This window comes from Corylus avellana, chromosome ca4, assembly GCF_901000735.1.
Source record: "Corylus avellana chromosome ca4, CavTom2PMs-1.0".
NCBI classification, from domain to species: domain Eukaryota; kingdom Viridiplantae; phylum Streptophyta; class Magnoliopsida; order Fagales; family Betulaceae; genus Corylus; species Corylus avellana.
Window position 1 is genome coordinate 27511079 of NC_081544.1, and position 20038 is coordinate 27531116.

At 33.2% G+C, this 20038-nt stretch overlaps 1 protein-coding gene and 1 pseudogene across 1 annotated transcript; one reads left to right on the forward strand and one right to left on the reverse strand.

Moving 5' to 3' along the window:
• Positions 1-4684: 4684 nt before the first annotated feature.
• LOC132178340 (phenylalanine N-monooxygenase-like) lies at positions 4685-7341 on the reverse strand. Its single transcript, XM_059590787.1, has 2 exons — positions 6364-7341; positions 4685-5332 (listed from the first exon to the last, which is right to left on the reverse strand). Exons 1-2 carry the CDS (start codon positions 7339-7341, stop codon positions 4685-4687), a joined length of 1626 nt encoding a protein of 541 aa, XP_059446770.1.
• An 8661-nt stretch (positions 7342-16002) lies between these two features.
• LOC132178341 (wall-associated receptor kinase-like 10) lies at positions 16003-19481 on the forward strand (annotated as a pseudogene).
• Positions 19482-20038: the final 557 nt, after the last annotated feature.

The following is a 20038-nucleotide window of genomic DNA, read 5'->3' on the forward strand; positions in this document are numbered from 1 at the left end:
TTAGCGGTTATTGGGTCTACTAACCGTAACCGCTAACCGCTAACCGCCTTTTATATAATATATTTTTATAATTATAATTATAAAAATATTTATACATATAACATAATCACTTGATCATTAAATCACAATTTTTTTTTAAAAATAATTAAATCACAATTTGAGTATTAATATATTATCACTATAATTTATATGATTATATCATATAATCACTTGATCATTAAATCACAATTTTTTTTAAAAAAATAATTAAATCACAATTTGAGTATTAATATATTATCACTATAATTTATATGATTATATCACATGAGATTGATTATTAAATCATTTGATTATATAATAACAAATTATACATATATAATATGACATAACTCATAAGTATACTAATTCATACTAATACAACAATTAAATATCTAGAGACTTATTTCCAATGTATGTTATAAACCTATAAGTCTATATAAGTCTACATATGTATATGAATAATATAAATGTATAATATCAATAGTTAATCATATGATTCAATGACAATTCAAATACTTTATTCAAGACTTCAAGTGAATCATATTATTAATGTACAATGATGATATGATTCGTATAATATCAAATTAAGTAATTGACATTGGATTAAACAATGACCAATGTGTTACTTATAAACACAATTTAAGTATTAATGTATTATCATTATAATTTTAGTAATTTATATATTATCACTATAATTGATATGATTATATCACATGATGACTTGATCATTAAATCATATGATTATATAATAATAAATAATACATATATAATATGACATAACTCATAAGTCATAAGTCTACAAGTTAATCATATGATTCATGTACAATGATAATCACAATTGATTCAATTGAATTAAACAATATGTTACTTATAACTACAAGTCTACAATTTAATTAAAGCATTATTAGATACTTTAGGAATTTAGGATTTAGGAGTTTGAACATTACCATTTACCATTAGATATTAAGTTCAATTCAAAGAAAAAAGATTATAAGTAAATATGATAAGAATTTAAATAATTAATCATATGAATCATATGATATAATTTAATGAGACTATATGATTATATAATATCAAATTAAGTAATTGACATTAGATTCAACAATGTGTTACTTATAATCACAATTGAAGTATTAATGTATTTTTTGAACATTTTTTAGAAAAAGAAATTTAACCATTTTTTGAAAGAAAAAAAAAAGAAAATTAACAATTTTGAACAATTTTGAATTATATATATATAATTGCTTATAGTTATATTATATGCATATTGAATAATATAAATGTATAAGATAAATATTTAACTATATGATCCAATTACAATTCCAATACTTAATCAATTATTCATGTACAATGACAATGACAATGTGATTCATATAATATCAAATTAAGTAATTGACATTGGATTAAACAATGTGTTACTTATAACTACAATTGAAGTATTTTTGTTTGTTTGTAAGTTTATAAGATCAACACTTAATCATATGATCCAATGACAATTCAAATATTTATAGCAATTGGGCCCAAGAAGATATTAAAAATACAAGAAAAAAATGAGGGTAAAAAAAAGCCCAAAAAAAAAAGCCCAATTTTAAAAAAGCGGTTAGCGGGCGGTTATCTATTTCACTAACCGCTAACCGGCCACTAACCGCTAACCGTTAACCGCTAGGCGGTTAGCGGTTGCGGTTAGTGAAATTTACTAACCGCTAGGGCGGTTACGGGTAGCGGTTATTGCCACTAACCGCTAACCGTAACCGCCTTTCAAGACCCCCCCCTGGGACAAGTCTAACATTTTTAAATGGGCTAAATGGCGGTGACATGAAAATTCATTAGTTTTATTGACGGAAGATGAATATAGAGGTACCGTCTCGGTTTTTTTTTTTTTTTTTGACATGTCCGCGCAAGAAGGAGGAGGGGGGTTCGAACTAGTGACCCCCGCTTCATTAGGCGTGATCCCAGCCGATTAAGGTACCTCTTAAAAACACGGTCTCAGTATTTACCCATAAACGAAGTATCATTTATAAAACAAAATGAAGCTTAAATAAAAATAAATAAATAAAGTCCCTAAAATTCAAATACCAAAAAGTAGGGGTGTAAAGGCAGCGGTTAGGAAAAACCGCTAGCCATCTAAGCGATTACGATTAGCGGTTTTAGGTTTTAAAAAAATCGCTAACCACTATATATATATATATATTAGAAACAATGTCATATGTAGTAGAGTGTTATCATATTATCATAGAAACGGCATTGTTTTGGATTTTTTTTTTTTTTTTAATTCTTTCTTTTGAAAAGTGGTTAGCAATTAGCATTTATTAGAGTTATTAACAACTAACCGTCTAAGTATTTAATTCAAAAGATTATTCTGGATGACATACATGTTCATTGACAATAATAATACTTGTATTTTTAAGACCACAATGCCCTCGCAGCCACCCTTTTTTTTTTTTCTTTTTAGTTTTTGTAAGTACAATTTTTTTTTTTTAATATGTCCACACAAGGGAAGGAGGAGGCCAGGGGATTCGAACTAGTGACCTCCGCTTCATGAGGCGTGGTCCACTGCCGATTGAGTTACCCCTTAAAGACTTGTAAGTACAACTTCATTGCAAATAATAGAACAATTACATAGGCAAGATATAGGGAAAAGCAAAACAAAAATAAAAGTAAATTAAACTCAATAACTCAACTAATATTGATTACAAGCACCTCAGAGCTCGGAAGAAAAATCCAAAAACATTAAAGTCAGCTAAAGAATACAGCTTTAAAAGCCACATCCCACTATGATAGATATCCCTCACAGCCACTTGATCATCGATGGACGTGACCAAAAACCACATCGTGAGCTAGACATTGTCGCTAATAGCTCCCATATTAGCGAGTTGTGACGACAACTGTGTTTTCATGAATATTAGTGACAGACAACAATTGTTTCGTCACTATTCACTAATAGCTTAGACATTAATTAGCGACAATTAATTCTTTATTTTGTGGTCCTAACTCCAAATTGTCATGAACAAATAGCGATGGCTTTCAAGGTCCCAAATAAGAAATCTATTTATTAAAATAAAAAATAAAATCTATTTAGTGAACAAAATGTTCATAAATAATTTTTTATTTACAATATTTCATTGTAACAATTACAATGTCCTACAGCATATATGTTTATATGGTAAAATAAAATAAAGAAATACAACAATAACTCGTGAACCAAATATATTTCGAGCCAAAGGCTACATTCTTGATTATCCTCCATGTTTCTCCTTAATTAAACGCTCCTGATCAAGACCTCTCCGATAGCAACATTAAAAGCATCTTTTAGAGTACTCTCCATGTAATGCCCCCAATGAAATATATAAAGAAGACGACTATCCATGTGGTGCTATTACTGTTACCTTATATCATTGCAGCGGAAATCGGCTATAAAATTGTTCTTTATCTTTTCTCTTATGAAACCACTTATTTATTGACACAATCAAAACAGTACTAGAAATACATAACTTTCATGAACATAACAAAGTTACAATACCATATATTCATGTGACAACAATCTGATAATTATATATGAATGGTTATGTGAAAATCAACCAAGTACAGGATCTAAAAGGTCTTATTAACAAATGGTTAAAGGAAAAGATAAGGGAAATAAAGTAGTCACAGAGATTGTAGTGTGTACGTGTATGGCAGTGATAATTTTATTTAAGTTCTTTATTCATTTTTTATATGATTATTTGCTAGCTAGATTTCAAAGATTAATTATATTTGTTTTATTTTTTTATGTTTTATACATGTAAATGGAAGAATAGCCGTATCCACGGTTTGATGATTCAAGTTAAAGCAAAGAGAAATGAAAGTATTGGTGTTTACTTTAAAAGAATTTAATTGCAACTACTACTTTGTATTCTTAAAGTCAGAACATGCACATGTTTAAGCGAAAGGTTTTATTAACCCTTTGGATAAAAAAAACATGGTGTTTAAGGTTATTCAACGAAATAAGGGAGAGATAAACTTACCAAACAAGGGCACAGACTCGTATGATTGAATATGTTTACTTACTGAATTGTTGACTCATAAGTCTACATTTAATGTTTATTTTACAACTGTAACTACGTGAGAAGCGAATAAGCTAGAGGGGTAGATACAATGGGTTTTACTTTTGGGGTTCTAATTAAGATTGTAACTGTTGTGGTTTATATTATGCGCCCTTGTGGTATTTTATATTTTTTTTTTACGTTAGTTCCTAACAGTTGTTCTTCTGTAACCCACTTTCTCTTATTTGATTTTTTTTTTTTTAAAAAAAAAAAAAAAAAAAAAAAGAGTTCCTAACAGTTGAGGCAATGATCAATTGACATCGTTTAACAGTAAACAAAGTTAACTATATAAATAAGAACACAAAAAAAAAAAAAAAAAAAAAGCGGCATATAATAACAATTAAATCTTTATTCATTCATAAACGTTTAGATGCTACATAAAAACTTGTACCATATATATATATGGTATAAGTTTTTTCAATGTTCTAGATTTAACTTCACATACTCTTTGTTTTTTAAGAAACAATTTGAAATTAAATCTAAATCGTTGAAAAATTACATTATATGCGCTTGCTACAAATTCAATTCAAATTTTTTTATTGGTTAAATAATAAAATCCGCACGCAGAGAATTTCTGTCTATAGTTAAGCGGGATATAGTTTAGGAGCCAAACGTGGCTTTGCGCAGGCATGCAAGGGCTTGGCCTTGAGAAGGTCATTTATAGACTCAGAGAGGTCAATCTCCTCCATGTTCGGTGGGAAACTCCATGAAAACCCTTGAAGAAGCCTTGCCAAAAGCATCACATTCATGGACGTCCCAAGTTGAACGCCCATGCAACCCCGCCTTCCAGTACTGAACGAAATGAAGCGCAGCTCATTTTCTGTAAGATTGACCTCCTTGAGATTTGCTGATGATTCATCCTTCTTGATTAGGTGACGCTCTGGTTTGAACTTCAATGGTTCCTCCCAAACCCGAGGATTGCGGCCAAGCCCATATCGGCTTAAAAGGACATGGCTTCCTTTTGGTATGAAATAGCCGGCGACAGTCATGTCTTGCATTGAGACATGGGGTACGTTAAATGGTGCAACTGGGTGAAGACGATAGCCTTCCCTTGCACAAGCCTTAACATAATTGAGCTCTGGAATATCATATTCTTGAACCCATCTCTCTTTTCCAACCACCCTATCAATTTCATCTACCGCTTTCTGGAGGCCCTCCGGTTGGTTCAGCATTTCTGATAGCACCCACTCTACGTTATTGGCCGGGTTATCCACTGATGCAAGCATTAATTCCTGCATGAAATATGTACAGCATAAATATCTCACAAAATTGATGTGACAGTTTAATAGGTAGTTAATTTAAAAATTATTAGACCTTGCTACATTAGCTTTATAAATATTTGTAAAATGTTTATGTGGTCAATACTCATATTTGACAAATTAAACTTATATTAGGTTAAGCGATAAAACGTTAATGAAAATGATTGGACTCAAATTTTATTTTATTTTTTTTGTATTTTTTGTATTTTTTTAATCATTAGACTTTGAGGGGAAAAAGAAGGGTCCAAAGAGAAATTATTAAATCAAAACACTTACCAAAAAAAGAAAAAAAAAAATCATTAATCAAAACTAGCTATTGCGCGCCAATATAATGAACGTTGTTATTTGCTAAACGGTTATACGATTATCATATAAGTGAAATAATGTGGCAATGAAAATCAACCATTTGATCAATAAAGACGTTTTAAAAAAGAAAATTCAATGCCTGATTTTCACTCTATGTCATTTCAATTGTATGACGGTAATAAATAACATTTCTCATATATATACACTCACATGACACATTAATTTAAATTTCATTACCCAAGACAAATTTACGCATGCTATAAATTGTCTTGTAATATATAGGATAGTAAATATATATACTAGGGCTTTAAATGCGGGCAGATATTAACAACTATTCGTTACCAGCTATCTACATATACATATCTATATGTGGTTAGCAAAAATCACTATCCGCATATGCAACCCAAAGAAGGCTTTAATAGAGCCCCAATGAAGGCTCAAAAGCTCCATTACCTCATATGTATGTGGACAATGTATAATAGTCACATTTAATAACTGCAATAACCATGGGAATGAGGATATAGAGTAATCACATGATGTAGATAGTAATTGAATAATGCAAATGTGGATGCAAATTTCTAAAAGTGATAACCACATTATGCGGATGTAGATGTGAATATTGCCAATAACCACATCTGTATTTGCATGCATTTACAACCCTAATTATATAGGGTCAGATATAATTAATTTTAACTTGCCGTGATTTGAGCTTTGATCTCTTCTACTGATAGAGCTGGTTCCCCATTTGAATTCTTTGCCAAAATGAAAGCGTCAAGCAAGTCCTCAGCCTCCTTCTTCTTCCCATCTCTCCACTTCTCGACTCTCTCATCGATGATCGGTTCTTCATAGTTGCTAACAATTCTCATTGCCTCACTCACCATCTTCTCATGACCATCTAAGTCTAGCGCTCTTAAGCATGGGATGTAATCCGACAAAGCAAATGCATAAATATGATTGAGTAAGCTCCATAGTGATTCAATATATTCTACTTCCTCAACTCCAGGCCCTCCATCATTACTTCCTTTTCCAAAGTATCGTTTGTTGAACACCATCTTCCTTATTGCGTTTCCACAATATTGATGTATAGCAACCCGCACGTCCACAACACAGTTGCTTTTCTCGGACTGGTTACGAATGAACCGCACAAGATTGTCGGCTTCTTCTGTCCTTTTATTAAGTAGCCAGTGAAGTGTTTTGGAGTTGATTATATTGGAAGCCACCAGCTTTCTCATCTTCTTCCATTGATCTGTCCATGGTACAGGTGCTATCGTCTTGAATCCACGACTAGAATACTCGGTCGCCATTGTAAGAGGTCTTGATGCGAACACTGAATCGCATTGTTTCAAGAACTCCCTGGCAATTTCCGGTGAGGTCACTGGGATAACATGAACACCTGCCAAACAGAGACAAGCGATTTCCGTGTTGAGTTCTTTCATAAGGCCATGTATCCACCGGAATGTTGGCTTGTTCCTCCACAATTCCGGGAGGTTCCCGACTATAGGCCATGGAGTTGGGCCTGGTGGGAGTGGCCTTTGCTCACTGTTTCTATGGAATTTTGACTTGAATTTGAGAAGAAAGATGGAAAGGAACATAGTAAGAAAGATGAAGATAATGGTTAAGGGAATATAGTCATTTTCTAAAGTGGAGTAACCATGCAAATATCCCCAGTTAGCCATGATATGCCAACGGCTCTTTCTCTTTCTCTAATTAGCTCGAAAAAATGAGAAGCTAGGTTTGAGAAACAGAAAGAGGCATTGGCATATATATATATATATAGCATGGAAAATGATAAAGGCACCACTTAAACCCAAATTTGGCCCAACTTTTCTCTTAAGTTTAAAAAAAAAAACTGCCTTGTGGAGGAGAGAGAGAAATTTGGTCTAGAAGTTGTAACAAAGTTGAGTTTAAGTTGTAGCTGTATCATACTTCATATAGCATGGCTTAGAAAATGACACTTTCACATGCAAGCAGAGATGAGGGAGGGGGGACCGAGGTTCCCCCCCCCACCCCCATTTCCTTAAAAAAAAAAAAGTTAGAATGAAGAAAAAAAAAGTTTTATACGATTCCCCAAAATAAATAAATTTAGGCCTAAGAAAAAGAAAAAGTTTTATATGGTCCCCACACACCTACTAAAAAAAACTTTAAAAAGAAAAAAGATTGGTCCCCCAAAAAAAAAGAACAGCCCAAAAAAAAAGGTAAAAAAAAATTTTAGGTCTTCATAAAAGTCCCAATACCCCCTTCTCTTCTCACTTCCTTCCCTAGTCCCCTCCCTTAACCCCTTTCTTTCACGGCTTCACACACAGCGCACATTTGAGAGAGTCAGAGAGAGAGATCTCCAATGAGAGAATGAGATGCAAAGATTGAGAATTTAAGAGAAAGGGTTTCGAATTCAGAGAGAGAGCACTGTTGCGGGAGGTAAAATTCTTGCAATTTTCTTGTAAATTTCATTATATAATTGTGGGATTATAATTTAGAAGCAAGAAATTGTCAGGATTTGTGATTTGTGAGACTTTAGGTTGGTTGACTTAAGTCTGAATTTTGGGGATTTCTCTCTCTCTCTCTCTTTTTTTTTTTTTTTTCCCCTTTATGTATGTATGGAAATGTAATAATGTAACATATGCGTATATTTGTTTGATGAGGTTAATTATTCCTCGAATGATTTACTTCCCCATCCAGATGATTCATTTGTATTTTTTGGCTAGCCAATTTGCGCACGTGCTCGGCCAACTAGAGCCATCATTTTCCGGACAACTTCCTATTTCGCATGTGAGCTAAAGGCTATATGAGTAAGAAAATCTTAACATGGAGGATACACATTAATATAGTATAGACCCACGAATGAGGCTGGCTTGGAAGCTAACAAAATTCATGTTTCTTGTATGTCTAGTTGGTGCCTAGCTGTGCTTTGGAGGTCATTTCTAGACTGTGGGGATTTCTGGGTCTTGATTTGGTATGGCCGTGTTGTGGAAATTTTGATAGGTCTTCTTTCTAAAGCATTTTTGTGGAAGTTGTTTTTGAAATTTTATGCTTTCTCCCGATTTTGTTTGTAGATGATGGAAAAGTCAAATACAATACTTGACTTTTTCAAACAAAAAAAATGCACAAAGTTCAAATGCATAAACTTCAAATGTCAACATTGGTGATACATCATCGCGAGCTTTTGATATCCCAATTTCTGAATATTCTTCTAAAAGACTTCGGAGAGTTGATGGCAATGAATTTAATATTAGTTCATTGGAGTTTGATCCTGGATTGCGTCGTCAGATATGGGAATATGATGTTAATCACCGAGATGAAATTTGAAGAGCATACATTAATGCTGGTCCATACTGACCTCCGGTCTCAAATTACCCGAAATTTGAAAAAGAACGTCATCTTCGTAGCTTTCAACCTTCGTGGTACAATCTATTTCCTTCATGGCTTGAATATTCACATGAGAAAGATATAGCCTTTTGTCTACCCTGTTTTCTCTTTAATAAGCCATCTGAGCATTTTACACAACGTGTATTCACTATAGATGGATTTAGGAATTGGAAGAAAGTTAGAAATGGAAAAGATTGTGCTTTTCTCAATCATATAGGAAAAGATCCTACTTCATTTCACAGAGTTGCAGAGAAGTCATATGAAGATTTGAAGAACCAATCTCAACATATACAAAATGTGTTTGAAAAGCTCACTTCTGAACAAATTGCAAACAATCGACTGTAGTTGAAAGCCTCAATTGATGTTCTTCGAGTGCTTGTATTTCAAGGTGTTGCTTTTAGAGGTTGGGATGAAAGTGTGAGGTCTACAAATCATGAAATTTTTCTTGAGATATTGGGTTTGACGATTTCATATAATGAACAGCTTGAAGAAGTAATCGCTAAAGCTCCCTAAAATGCCACTTACACATCACCAACAGTACAAAAACAAATTTTACATGTTTTTTCAACCAAAGTGAAGGAAGTAATTCGTAATGAAGTTGGTGATGCAAAGTTTTGCATAATTGTTGATAAAGCTCATGATGAGTCAATGAAAGAGCAAATGGCTATAGTTTTAAGATTTGTTGATAAGAATGGCTTTGTGCGAGAACACTTTTTTGGACTTGTCCATGTCTCTGATATTGCGGCATTAACCTTAAGAAAAGATATATATTTTGTATTGTCTAAACATCAACTAGACATTCAAAATATTCGAGGGCAGGGATATGATGGCGCAAGTAATATGTGAGGGGGTGGAATGGGTTGCAAGCTTTGGTTTCAAATGATTGTTCATATGCCTACTACATTCATTGTTTCGCACATCGTTTGCAATTGGCATTAGTAGCAGCATCAAAAGAAGTCATTTCTATTCATCAATTTTTTACCAAATTGAATGTTGTTGTCAATTTTGTTTGTGCCTCATGCAATCGGTATGAAGAATTGCGGGTTGCCAAAGCTGCTGAAAATGCTTACATGATTGCAATTGATGAGACTGAGAGTGGAAGAGAACTTAATCAAATTAGTACGCTACAACGATCTGGAGATACGCGTTGGAGTTCTCACTTGAGATCAGTTTCTAACTTGATCAAAATTTGTAGTCCAGCTTGTGAAGTTATTGTTAAAATCAATGATGTGGGAACTTCTTCTTCCCAACAAGCAGAAGCTAATTTAGATCATCAGGTAATGACTTCATTTGAATTTGTATTCATCTTACATCTCATGAAAGAAACTATGCAGATCACCGATCATCCATGTCAAGTATTGCAATCAAAATCTCAAGACATTTTAAGTGCCATGCATCTTGTTTCATCCACTAAATGGTGTATCCAACGATATAGAGATGATAAATAGGAAGTTTTACTTACCAAAGTGAAGTTGTTTTGCAATAAACACAACATAGATGTTCTAGATATGAATGCCCATTATGTTGAGAGAAGAGGTTGAGCTCACAATCAACAAGCTGACTTTACAATTGAGCATTATTATCGTGTGGATATTTTTTGTGCTGCAATAGATTCTCAATTGCAAGAAGTAAATCGCCGGTTTAGTGAGCATGCAGTGGAGTTGCTTATTCTCGGCTCGGTACTTGATCCTCGAGCTACGCGTGAGTCTTTTAGAATTGATGATATTTGTCAATTGGTAAATAAGTTTTATCCGCAAGATTTTACCGATCTTGAAAAAGAACAGTTGGAAATAGAACTTCACCATTATGAGCATAATATAGTTCAAGATTCAAGTTTCCAAGGATTGTTGAATATTTCCGAATTGTGCCAATGGTTGGTTAGAATTAGGCTTCGCAACAAAATTGAAGATGAGTTTTTGACGGATTTTCTGATGTTGTACATTGAAAAAGAAATTGCTGCGACATTTAATACAGATTCAATCATAGATGATTTTTGGAATATGCAAACACGACGGGTTCCATTTTGATAGGTGTTTGAGCTAAAATTTGAAATGTTTTATGACACAACTATCTATGTATCTTTTTCTTCGTATGTTTATCTTTTTGTTAAAACTGAATTGAAGCAAAAAATTTTTTGTATACATTACTTTTATGTATTTTGAATTTATACTTCGGTCCCCCATCAAACTTCCTGGATCCGTCCCTGGTTATAGGGAACAACTGCTAGGAACTTACACGCAAAAAAATATACAACACCACAAAGGCGCATAATATAGACCACAACCGTTACAATCTTAATTAGAACCCCAAAAGTAAAACCCATTGTATCTACCCCTCTAGCTTATTCGCTTCTCACGTAATTATAGTTGTAAAATAAACATTTAAATGTAGAATCATGAGTCAACAATTCAGTAAGTAAACATATTCAATCATACGAGTGTGTGCCCTTGTTTGGTAAATTTATCTCTCCCTTATTTCGTTGAATATATGACCTTAAACATGCACCATGTTTTTTTTCCAAAGGGTTAACAAAACCTTTCGTTTAAACATGTGCATGTTCTGACTTTAAGAATTCAAAAGTAGTAGTTGCAAGTAAATTCTTTTAAAGTAAACACCAATACTTTCATTTTTCTTTGCTTTAACTTGAATCATCAAACCGTGGATACGGCTATTCTTCCATTTACATGTATAAAACATAAAAAAATAAAATAAATATAATTAATCATTGAAATCTAGCTAGCAAATAATCATATAAAAAATGAATAAAGAACTTAAATAAAATTATCACTGCCATACACGTACATACTACAATCTCTGTGACTACTTTATTTCCCTTATCTTTTCCTTTAACCATTTGTTAATAAGACCTTTTAGATCCTGTACTTGGTTGATTTTCACATAACCATTCAAATATAATTATCAGATTGTTGTCACATGAATATATGGTATTGTAACTTTGTTATGTTCATGAAAGTTATGTATTTCTAGTACTGTTTTGATTGTGTCAATAAATAAGTGGTTTCATAAGAGAAAAGATAAAGAACAATTTTATAGCCGATTTCCGCTGCAATGATTTAAGGTAACAGTAATAGCACTACGTGGATAGTCGTCTTCTTTATATATTTCATTGGGGACATTACATGGAGAGTACAATAAAAGATGCTTTTAATGTTGCTATCGGAGAGGTCTTGATCAGGAGCGTTTAAGGAGAAACATGGAGGGTAATCAAGAATCTAGCCTTTGGCTCTAAATATATTTTGTTCACGAGTTATTGTTGTATTTCTTTGTTTTATTTTACTATATAAACATATGCTGTAGGACATTGTAATTGTTACAATGAAATATTGTAAGTAAAAATTTATTTATGAACATTTTGTTCACTAAATAGAATTTTTTTTTTTAATAAATATATTACTTATTTGGGACCGTAAAAAGTCATTGCTATTGTTCATGACATTTTGGAGTTAGGACCACAAAATAAAGAATTAATTGTCGCTGATTAATGTCTAAGCTGTTAGTGAATAGCGACGAAACAGTTGTTGTCTGTCACTAATATTCATGAAAACACAATCGTCATCACAACTCGCTAATATGGGAGCTATTAGCGACAATGTCTAGCTCACGATGTGGTTTTTGGCCACGTCCATCGATGATCAAGTGGCTGTGAGGGATATCTATCATGGTGGGATGTGGCTTTTAAGGCTGCATTCTTTAGCGACTTTAACGTTTTTGGATTTTTCTTTGTCTATATTAGTTGAGTTATTGAGTTTTACTTTTATTTTTGTTTTGCTTTTCCCTATATTTTGCCTATGTAATTGTTCTATTATTTGCAATGAAGTTGTACTTACAAAAACTAAAAAGCAAAAAAAAAAAAGGTGGCTGCGAGGGCATTGTAGTCTTAAAAATACAAGTATTATTATTGTCAATGAACATGTATGTCATCTAGAATAATCTTTTGAATTAAATGCTTAGGTGGTTACGAGTTAATAACCCTAATAACTGCTCATTGCTAACCACTTTTTAAAAGAAAGATTTAAAAAAAAAAAAAAATCCAAAACAATGCCGTTTCTATGATAATATGATAATACTCTACCGACATTGTTTCTAATATATATATATATATATATATATATATAGTGGTTAACAATTTTTTTAAAACCTAAAACCGCTAATCGTAACTGCTTAGATGGTTAGCGGTTTTTCCTAACCACTGCCTTTGCACCCTTACTTTTTGGTATTTGAATTTTTGGAACTTTATTTATTTATTTTTATTTAAGTTTCATTTTGTTTTATAAATGGTACTTCGTTTATAGGTAAATACCGAGACGTTGTTTCCAAGAGGTAGCACAATCAGCTGGGACCACGCCTAATAAAGCAGATGTCACTAGTTCGAACTCACTTCCCCCCGCTTGTGCTACGGACATGTCAACAAAAAAAAAAAAAAAAACCCAGACGTTACCTCTATATTCATCTTCCGTCAATAAAACTACTGAATTTTCATGGCACTGCCATTTAGCCCATTTAAAAATGTTAGACTTGTCCCTAATGCCATATTATTTATCGGACACAAATTTTCTCCAAATTGGTTTGGAGAAAATTTCATTCAACTTATTTTAACAAGTGACAAATGTCATTTAATTAACATCTTTGAGTTTCTCAAAATTTAATGTTTGGGTTCCTATATTAGTAGAATGACAATAAATAACTGTTAAGAATATTAAAGAAAACATATGAGAAATAACAATTGACACTCATTGAAATAGGTTGAAGCTAAAACATTTCAATTTAGAGAAAATTTCTGTCCATGATATTTATCTTACCCGTCCACTTCAGTGCTACACCAATAAATTAAATCCTTGGTCTTCCTAATTTCCAATTTCAAACTAAATCTGAACTATATTCCATGTGATGAGAAGCTCGCGATCTCTCTCTCTCTAGTGGCCTTCACGATCGTCGATTTTTCGTCGCTCATCTTAATACGGAAAGCGCAGTGTCAAGAATTGAAGGCGCTCAACGTACGCCCACCTGTTCCAGTACTGATCAAGAGAGAAAAATAGGTTCCAGATGAGCAATGAGTCTCTCTCAGAAATCTCCTCCTAATCTTGATGCTTTTTCTTTTGTTTTATTTCTTCTTTCAAAAGTTTGAAAATATGTGGGGTTGGGTTGTGGGATTAATAAATAAAAATAATAATACTAAAGAAATTTCTGCAGGTTAATTTGCACTAGGTGGTTTTCCCATGGCCACTCACAGTGGATTGCAATTTGCAACCTATTTATGGATCGGGGCGATAGGTGGGTCTGGTACGTGGTCCTATTAATTAATGTCGACGCTTCTGAGTGGAGGAGATATATGATGGACGTTTTCATCACTCAATGAAATGATTTTTTTAAGGCTTAATTTTTGCGATATATCCTCTATATATCTTGATATAATTCAATCTTGAAATTGGATAGATGCCCTATATATGTCAGCAACTTGGCTAATTTATCTTTGTCAAAATTGCAAAAGCAATCGGTCGAAATCACTCGAAAATGAAACTGCACAAACTAGGACTCCAAGTGGAAAACTTAACAAAAGACAATTAAGCGTGGGGCTTTTATCTTATTCGGCTTTGGTTTTAATATTTTGCCCATTTCTTGTCTATATCTGTGCAAGATTTGAGCAGATTTATCATTAAATCTATGGGAGCACATGTGGGTTTTACAGATTTAATAACGAATTTGCTCAAAAATAACAAGAAATGAGTAATAGAAGAATGCGTAATACTTTTCAAAATCTGACATGTAGATGCATCATGCCAATGTCATATACATTAAGAGGAATGATTCTATACAATATTAAAAAAATTATAATTTTTAAATTACGATGAAGAAAGTAGTTTGAAAAATGCTATCAATAAAAAATGTGACATTTTAAAATCTACAATATCCTGATCGGGGAGGGAGGATCTTTTGCAATTTTTTTTTGTTTTTTTATTTAAATTTTTCGAAATTGTTTTATCATATACAAAATATTTTTATCATTTTGTGATTTTTGGCGCTGAAGGTCTCTCTGTATATTTATAAGACGCGCCCAAATAGTCACAATTGTGGACCATCCATTTTCCTAGTAATTTAATTATGAGAGGTCAGTCACGGCCACTAGCTAAGCTAGGTTCATGCACAGAAAAAACACACTAGTCCACACGAATTAAGACAACATGGTCTAATTAAGTCTTGTTGGGTGTTGGCAAGTTCCATACAATTTCTTGGCAGCTTTTAGAAAAGGACGATAAAAGGCGGGGGCTTGGGCTTTGCTGCTTCACACGCCCATTCATCATCATAGAAAGAAAGAGAGAGAGATGGTGGTGCAACTGCAAATGGTATTTCAGATCCTTTCGATGTTGTGTTCAATTGATGCCATATTTGCACAAGCAACGGGTTTAGCAAGTAATAGTAGTTCATGTCAAAGAACATGTGGGAATGTTAGCGATATCCCATACTCTTTTGGAATAGGAGCTGGTTGCTATGTTGATGAGTGGTTTGAAGTAGTTTGCAATTATAATAACTCTTCGGGTTCTCCCAAGCCTTTTCTGAGGAGCCTCGGCTCGAGGTGTTCAGCATTTCATTTGGAGTAGACGCTTTTAATTCACGAAGCAGTAAAGTTCGCGTCAATTATCCGACATTTGTTTCGTGTGCTAATGGTGTACGCAGCAAATTAAATGTGGAGTTAGCAAATAGCCCTTTCATCTTCTCTTGGTCCGAGAACAGATTCATCGCCATCGGTTGCGACAACTTTGCCTCAATGGTGCCCGTATTTCATGATCCAAATGCAACTCATAATGGTTCATTAATTAATGGTTCAGTTATTGGTGGGTGCATGTCAATTTGTGACGGTCGCAGTAAAGTGGTAAATGCAAGTAGTTGCAACGGCTATTAACTGCTGTCAAACCACAATTCCTTCATATCTCGATCTCGCTGCCTTCAATACAAGTATGAGGCCAGTAAATGACGACAAGAAGGGAATCAAGGGATGCAAATCTGCATTCTTAGTAGAAGACAAGTGGTTCCAGAAACGTGGTTCAATTCATATGAACTCCATTATGTCGTACGTTCCTGTGGTGTTGGAATGGGGGATTCCTGATGCATCAGTCAACTCACTTCCAATATCCATTAATAATGGCTCCACCTCCACCGCAAATTATATTTGTAATATTAGTACTGGTAGTCCTGCTTTTATACTGACCTGGACATGTTTTTGCAAACGGGGCTTTGAAGGAAATCCCTATCTTCCTGGAGGATGCACTACAAAAAAATTGATGTTTTTTGACGTGGCAAACGGTAACTCATGTTTGCCACATTGAAAACTTTTGACGTGTCTGCTAAAAAAATATTGTTGACGTGCTGCATTTTGACACGTCAAAAGTTTTTGACGTGTCTTTATTTGTGTTAATTAAATTGCTAGCTTGTAAGTATAACCTGTGTAGTGTTGAATTCCACGTGTGAAAAAAAAAAACAATTTTGATAAATTTGATGATATAATAAAATTTCATTTTGGTAGATCATTCTGAAATTAATTTAGTTAGGCGAAGAGAATCTTTGTACTTAATCTTTTTTTTCTTCCTATTTTATGTTTTATCAAGTATCTTAAAGGACCTCGTTTTTTTTTTTTTTTTTTCAGATAAGTACAAAATTTATTGAAAAGAACTATATAGTAACCTATTACCCTTGGCGGATGGTCCCTAGCCTTTTAAAAACAAGACCTTGCTTTTTTTCAAACCACTTGCTATCCCCTATGCTAGATGGAATATAATTTTCTCAAATTTAAATATAATTTATTTAAAGTTGGTGTATCTAACTGTATATATAAAGTCAATGTTAACACATCTTTTAAAAATTCAAATAATGTGAAATCATGTAAATTGTTAGATACAACAACTTTAAATCCTGATAATGAAATGGAGAGGACCATTGTCTGTGCTAAATAGCTACACGTGTAGGCACATAATGTCTTATTTTTATTAATTTAAACGTTTGGAATAGTCCATGATATTGTCAAACTTTGCTTATTGAGTAGGAATTTGAAATCACAAAATGTTATAATATTAATTTAAAGGGGAAACTTTACTTTGGCCCCCTAAACTTTCATCCGATTTTACAAACTCCCCATTAATTTTCAAATCTCTCACTTTGGACTCCTGAACTTTGAATTGCTCTCAATTAGGACCCTTCCGTCAATTTTAGCCGTTAAAATTACAAAAAAAAAGGACCAAAATATACCTGATTTTCGTTTTTTTTTTTTTAAATAAAAAAATGTTTTAGAAGTTAGAATTGTATAAAAAAGTCATGGGTATAAATGTCATGTAATGTTTAAAATCTGACGGAGGAGTCCACATTGAGAGAAATTCAAAGTTCATGGGTTCAAAGTGAGATTTGAAAGTTTATGGGGGTTTGTAAAATCGGGTGGAAGTCCAGGGGGCCAAAGTGAAATTTCTCCTAATTTAAATGACTAAATTTTATTTTCTTAATTTTATTTTTTAAAATAATTGGTGATTTAATAATAACTATGAATTTTTTTCTTTTGATTTATTAGATAATAACCTTGTTTATCTTCTTACATGTCAGATATTAACGAATGCGAGAGCCCAAAGTCACCTTGTTTCAACGGATCCGAGAGTGTATACTGTGAAAATACTTATGGGTCCTTCTCTTGTTACAGTCGGGTAGTTGACACCACCAAGCCTTCGGTTAGGGTGGCCATAATTGCGATAGGTACGTGTGTTTATTTGGGTAGGAGTGTTTAGCTTCCCGTCTTATTTTCCTTTTGAAAATGTGAGCCAAAAACTACCACCCACACAAGAAGTCTCATATTTTGTCCCACATTGTTTTGATTGATTTTCTTTCGCCTTGCTTGTTTTAATTGGCTCCACTTGTTTTAGATATACATTCTTTTAGTGTTAGAGAGAGAATTAAGTACCAAGGGAGTCAAACAAGAGTGCACTAATATATATACTAGAACACCACTTTTAACTCAAAAGCTTAATCTAATGAGTTTTGGTCCACTTAAATATATTAAGTACTATTTTTCTTTATACCTTCTCAATATAAAACACAAACCTCACAAGTACATGCATAACATTTATGATCAGTCATATTATATTTTGGAGAAACCTTTTAAAACACATGTTTTTGAGAAAACATTTAGAGCACATCTCTCAAACAAATTTAAAGGGATCAAAATGGGCTCCCCATGGATACATTTTCTAAAACTTATGGCACTCAATTATACTCCTACCCCAAAGTGCTCATATCCCAACCTTTTAATTCAACGTTCTCAATCAAGACTATTGCTATAACCTTTTACTGCAATGAGTAATCTTTTCCTATTACAATGCGTTAAGCAGGTATTAGCAGCAGCCTTGGGCTATTGGTTCTACTTGTCGGTGGATGGTGGTCCTATAAAGTTCTAAAAAAAAGGAATATGATTAAACAGAAGAACAAGTTCTTCAAACGAAATGGTGGTTTATTGTTACAACAACAATTATCTTCACATGAAGCCAATGTCGAACACCAAATTGTTTAATTCGAAAGATTTGGAGAAGGTCACTGACCGTTTTAATGTTAATAGAATACTTGGCCAGGGAGGACAATGCACTGTTTACAAAGGCATGTTAGTAGATGGAAGAATCGTTGCAATGAAAAAGTCCAAGGTAATTGATTAAGAAAAACTCGAAGAATTTATTAATGAAGTTGTCATTCTTTCACAAATTAACCATAGAAATGTGGTCAAGCTAATTGGTTGTTGTTTGGAGACGGAAGTTCCTCTGCTAGTCTATAAGTATGTTCCTAACGGAACTCTTTTCCAATATATTAATGGCCAAGTTGAAGAGTTTCCACTAACATGGGATATGCGCTTACGAATTGCAACAGAAATTGCAGGAGCTCTCTTCTACTTACATTCAGCAGCTTTCACCCCCATTTACCATCGAGACATTAAGTCTACAAACATACTCTTAGGTGATAAATACAGAGCTAAAGTGGCCGACTTTGGGACTTCCAGAACCATTGATGTCGATCAAACTCACTTAACCACACTAGTGCATGGCACTTATGGATACTTGGACCCTGAGTATTTCCAGTCAAGTCAGTTTATAGAAAAGAGTGATGTTTATAGTTTCGGTGTTCTCCTTGCTGAGCTATTAACTGGCGAAAAAGCAATCTCATCAACAAGGACACAAGAGTCTAAAAGTTTAGCCACATATTTCATTCAATCTATGGATGAGAACAGCTTGTTTGATATTATTGATAGTCGAGTTTTGAAGGAAGATAAAAAAGAAGAGATCATTGCGGTTGCGAACCTTGTGAAAAGGTGCTTGAACTTAAACGGGAAGAAAAGACCTACAATGAAAGAAGTCGCAAAGGAGTTGGAGGCGGTTCAAACGTTGCAAAAAGCTCCTAACCTTTAGCAAAACTATGAAGAGCTTGAATATGTCCAAGCAGAAATGAACAAGCTAGGGGATAATTTTCCCCCATCAACAATGTCAACCTCATCACTAGATGCCCAACCATTATTAGCTTCTCAATCACTATGAATCATTGTTTGTTTATTGTCATGTTGTATGCTATATAATTTGTTTGTTTTTTGTTTTGTTTTCTTTTTGGTTTTTCATTTTTTTTTTTTTTTGGTATTCTGCAAGTAATTTCAATAATCTTTCAAAAACATAGATTAACAATAAATATCCTATTGTCTTACGAAAGTATATAAGATAGTAAAAAGATCCATGTTGGTTTTATAAGGATCCATTTTTGTTGTCTAGATCAAATCAGACCTCAAGCTGCTTAATTTACTAAGAGTATGTTTAGGACTGTATTTGAAAAATATAACTTTTAAGTCAAAAAATATTTTTTGGTAAAAGCTTCATTTTTAAGCTTTTACCAAAAATGCATTTTTGCCATTTTTAAAGTAGGAGAATGTTTGAGATTGTGTTTGAGCAATAGAGGTTTTAAGTCAAAAGGCGTTTTTTGGCAAAA

Bases quoted from the DNA above. Each gene is read 5' to 3' on its own strand.
- LOC132178340 (XM_059590787.1), bottom strand. From the start codon at position 7,341: ATGGCTAACTGGGGATATTTGCATGGTTACTCCACTTTAGAAAATGAC. The intron at 5,333-6,363 runs GCAAGTTAAAAT...TATTTCATGCAG, and splicing joins AGATCAAAGCTCAAATCACG to GAATTAATGCTTGCATCAGT.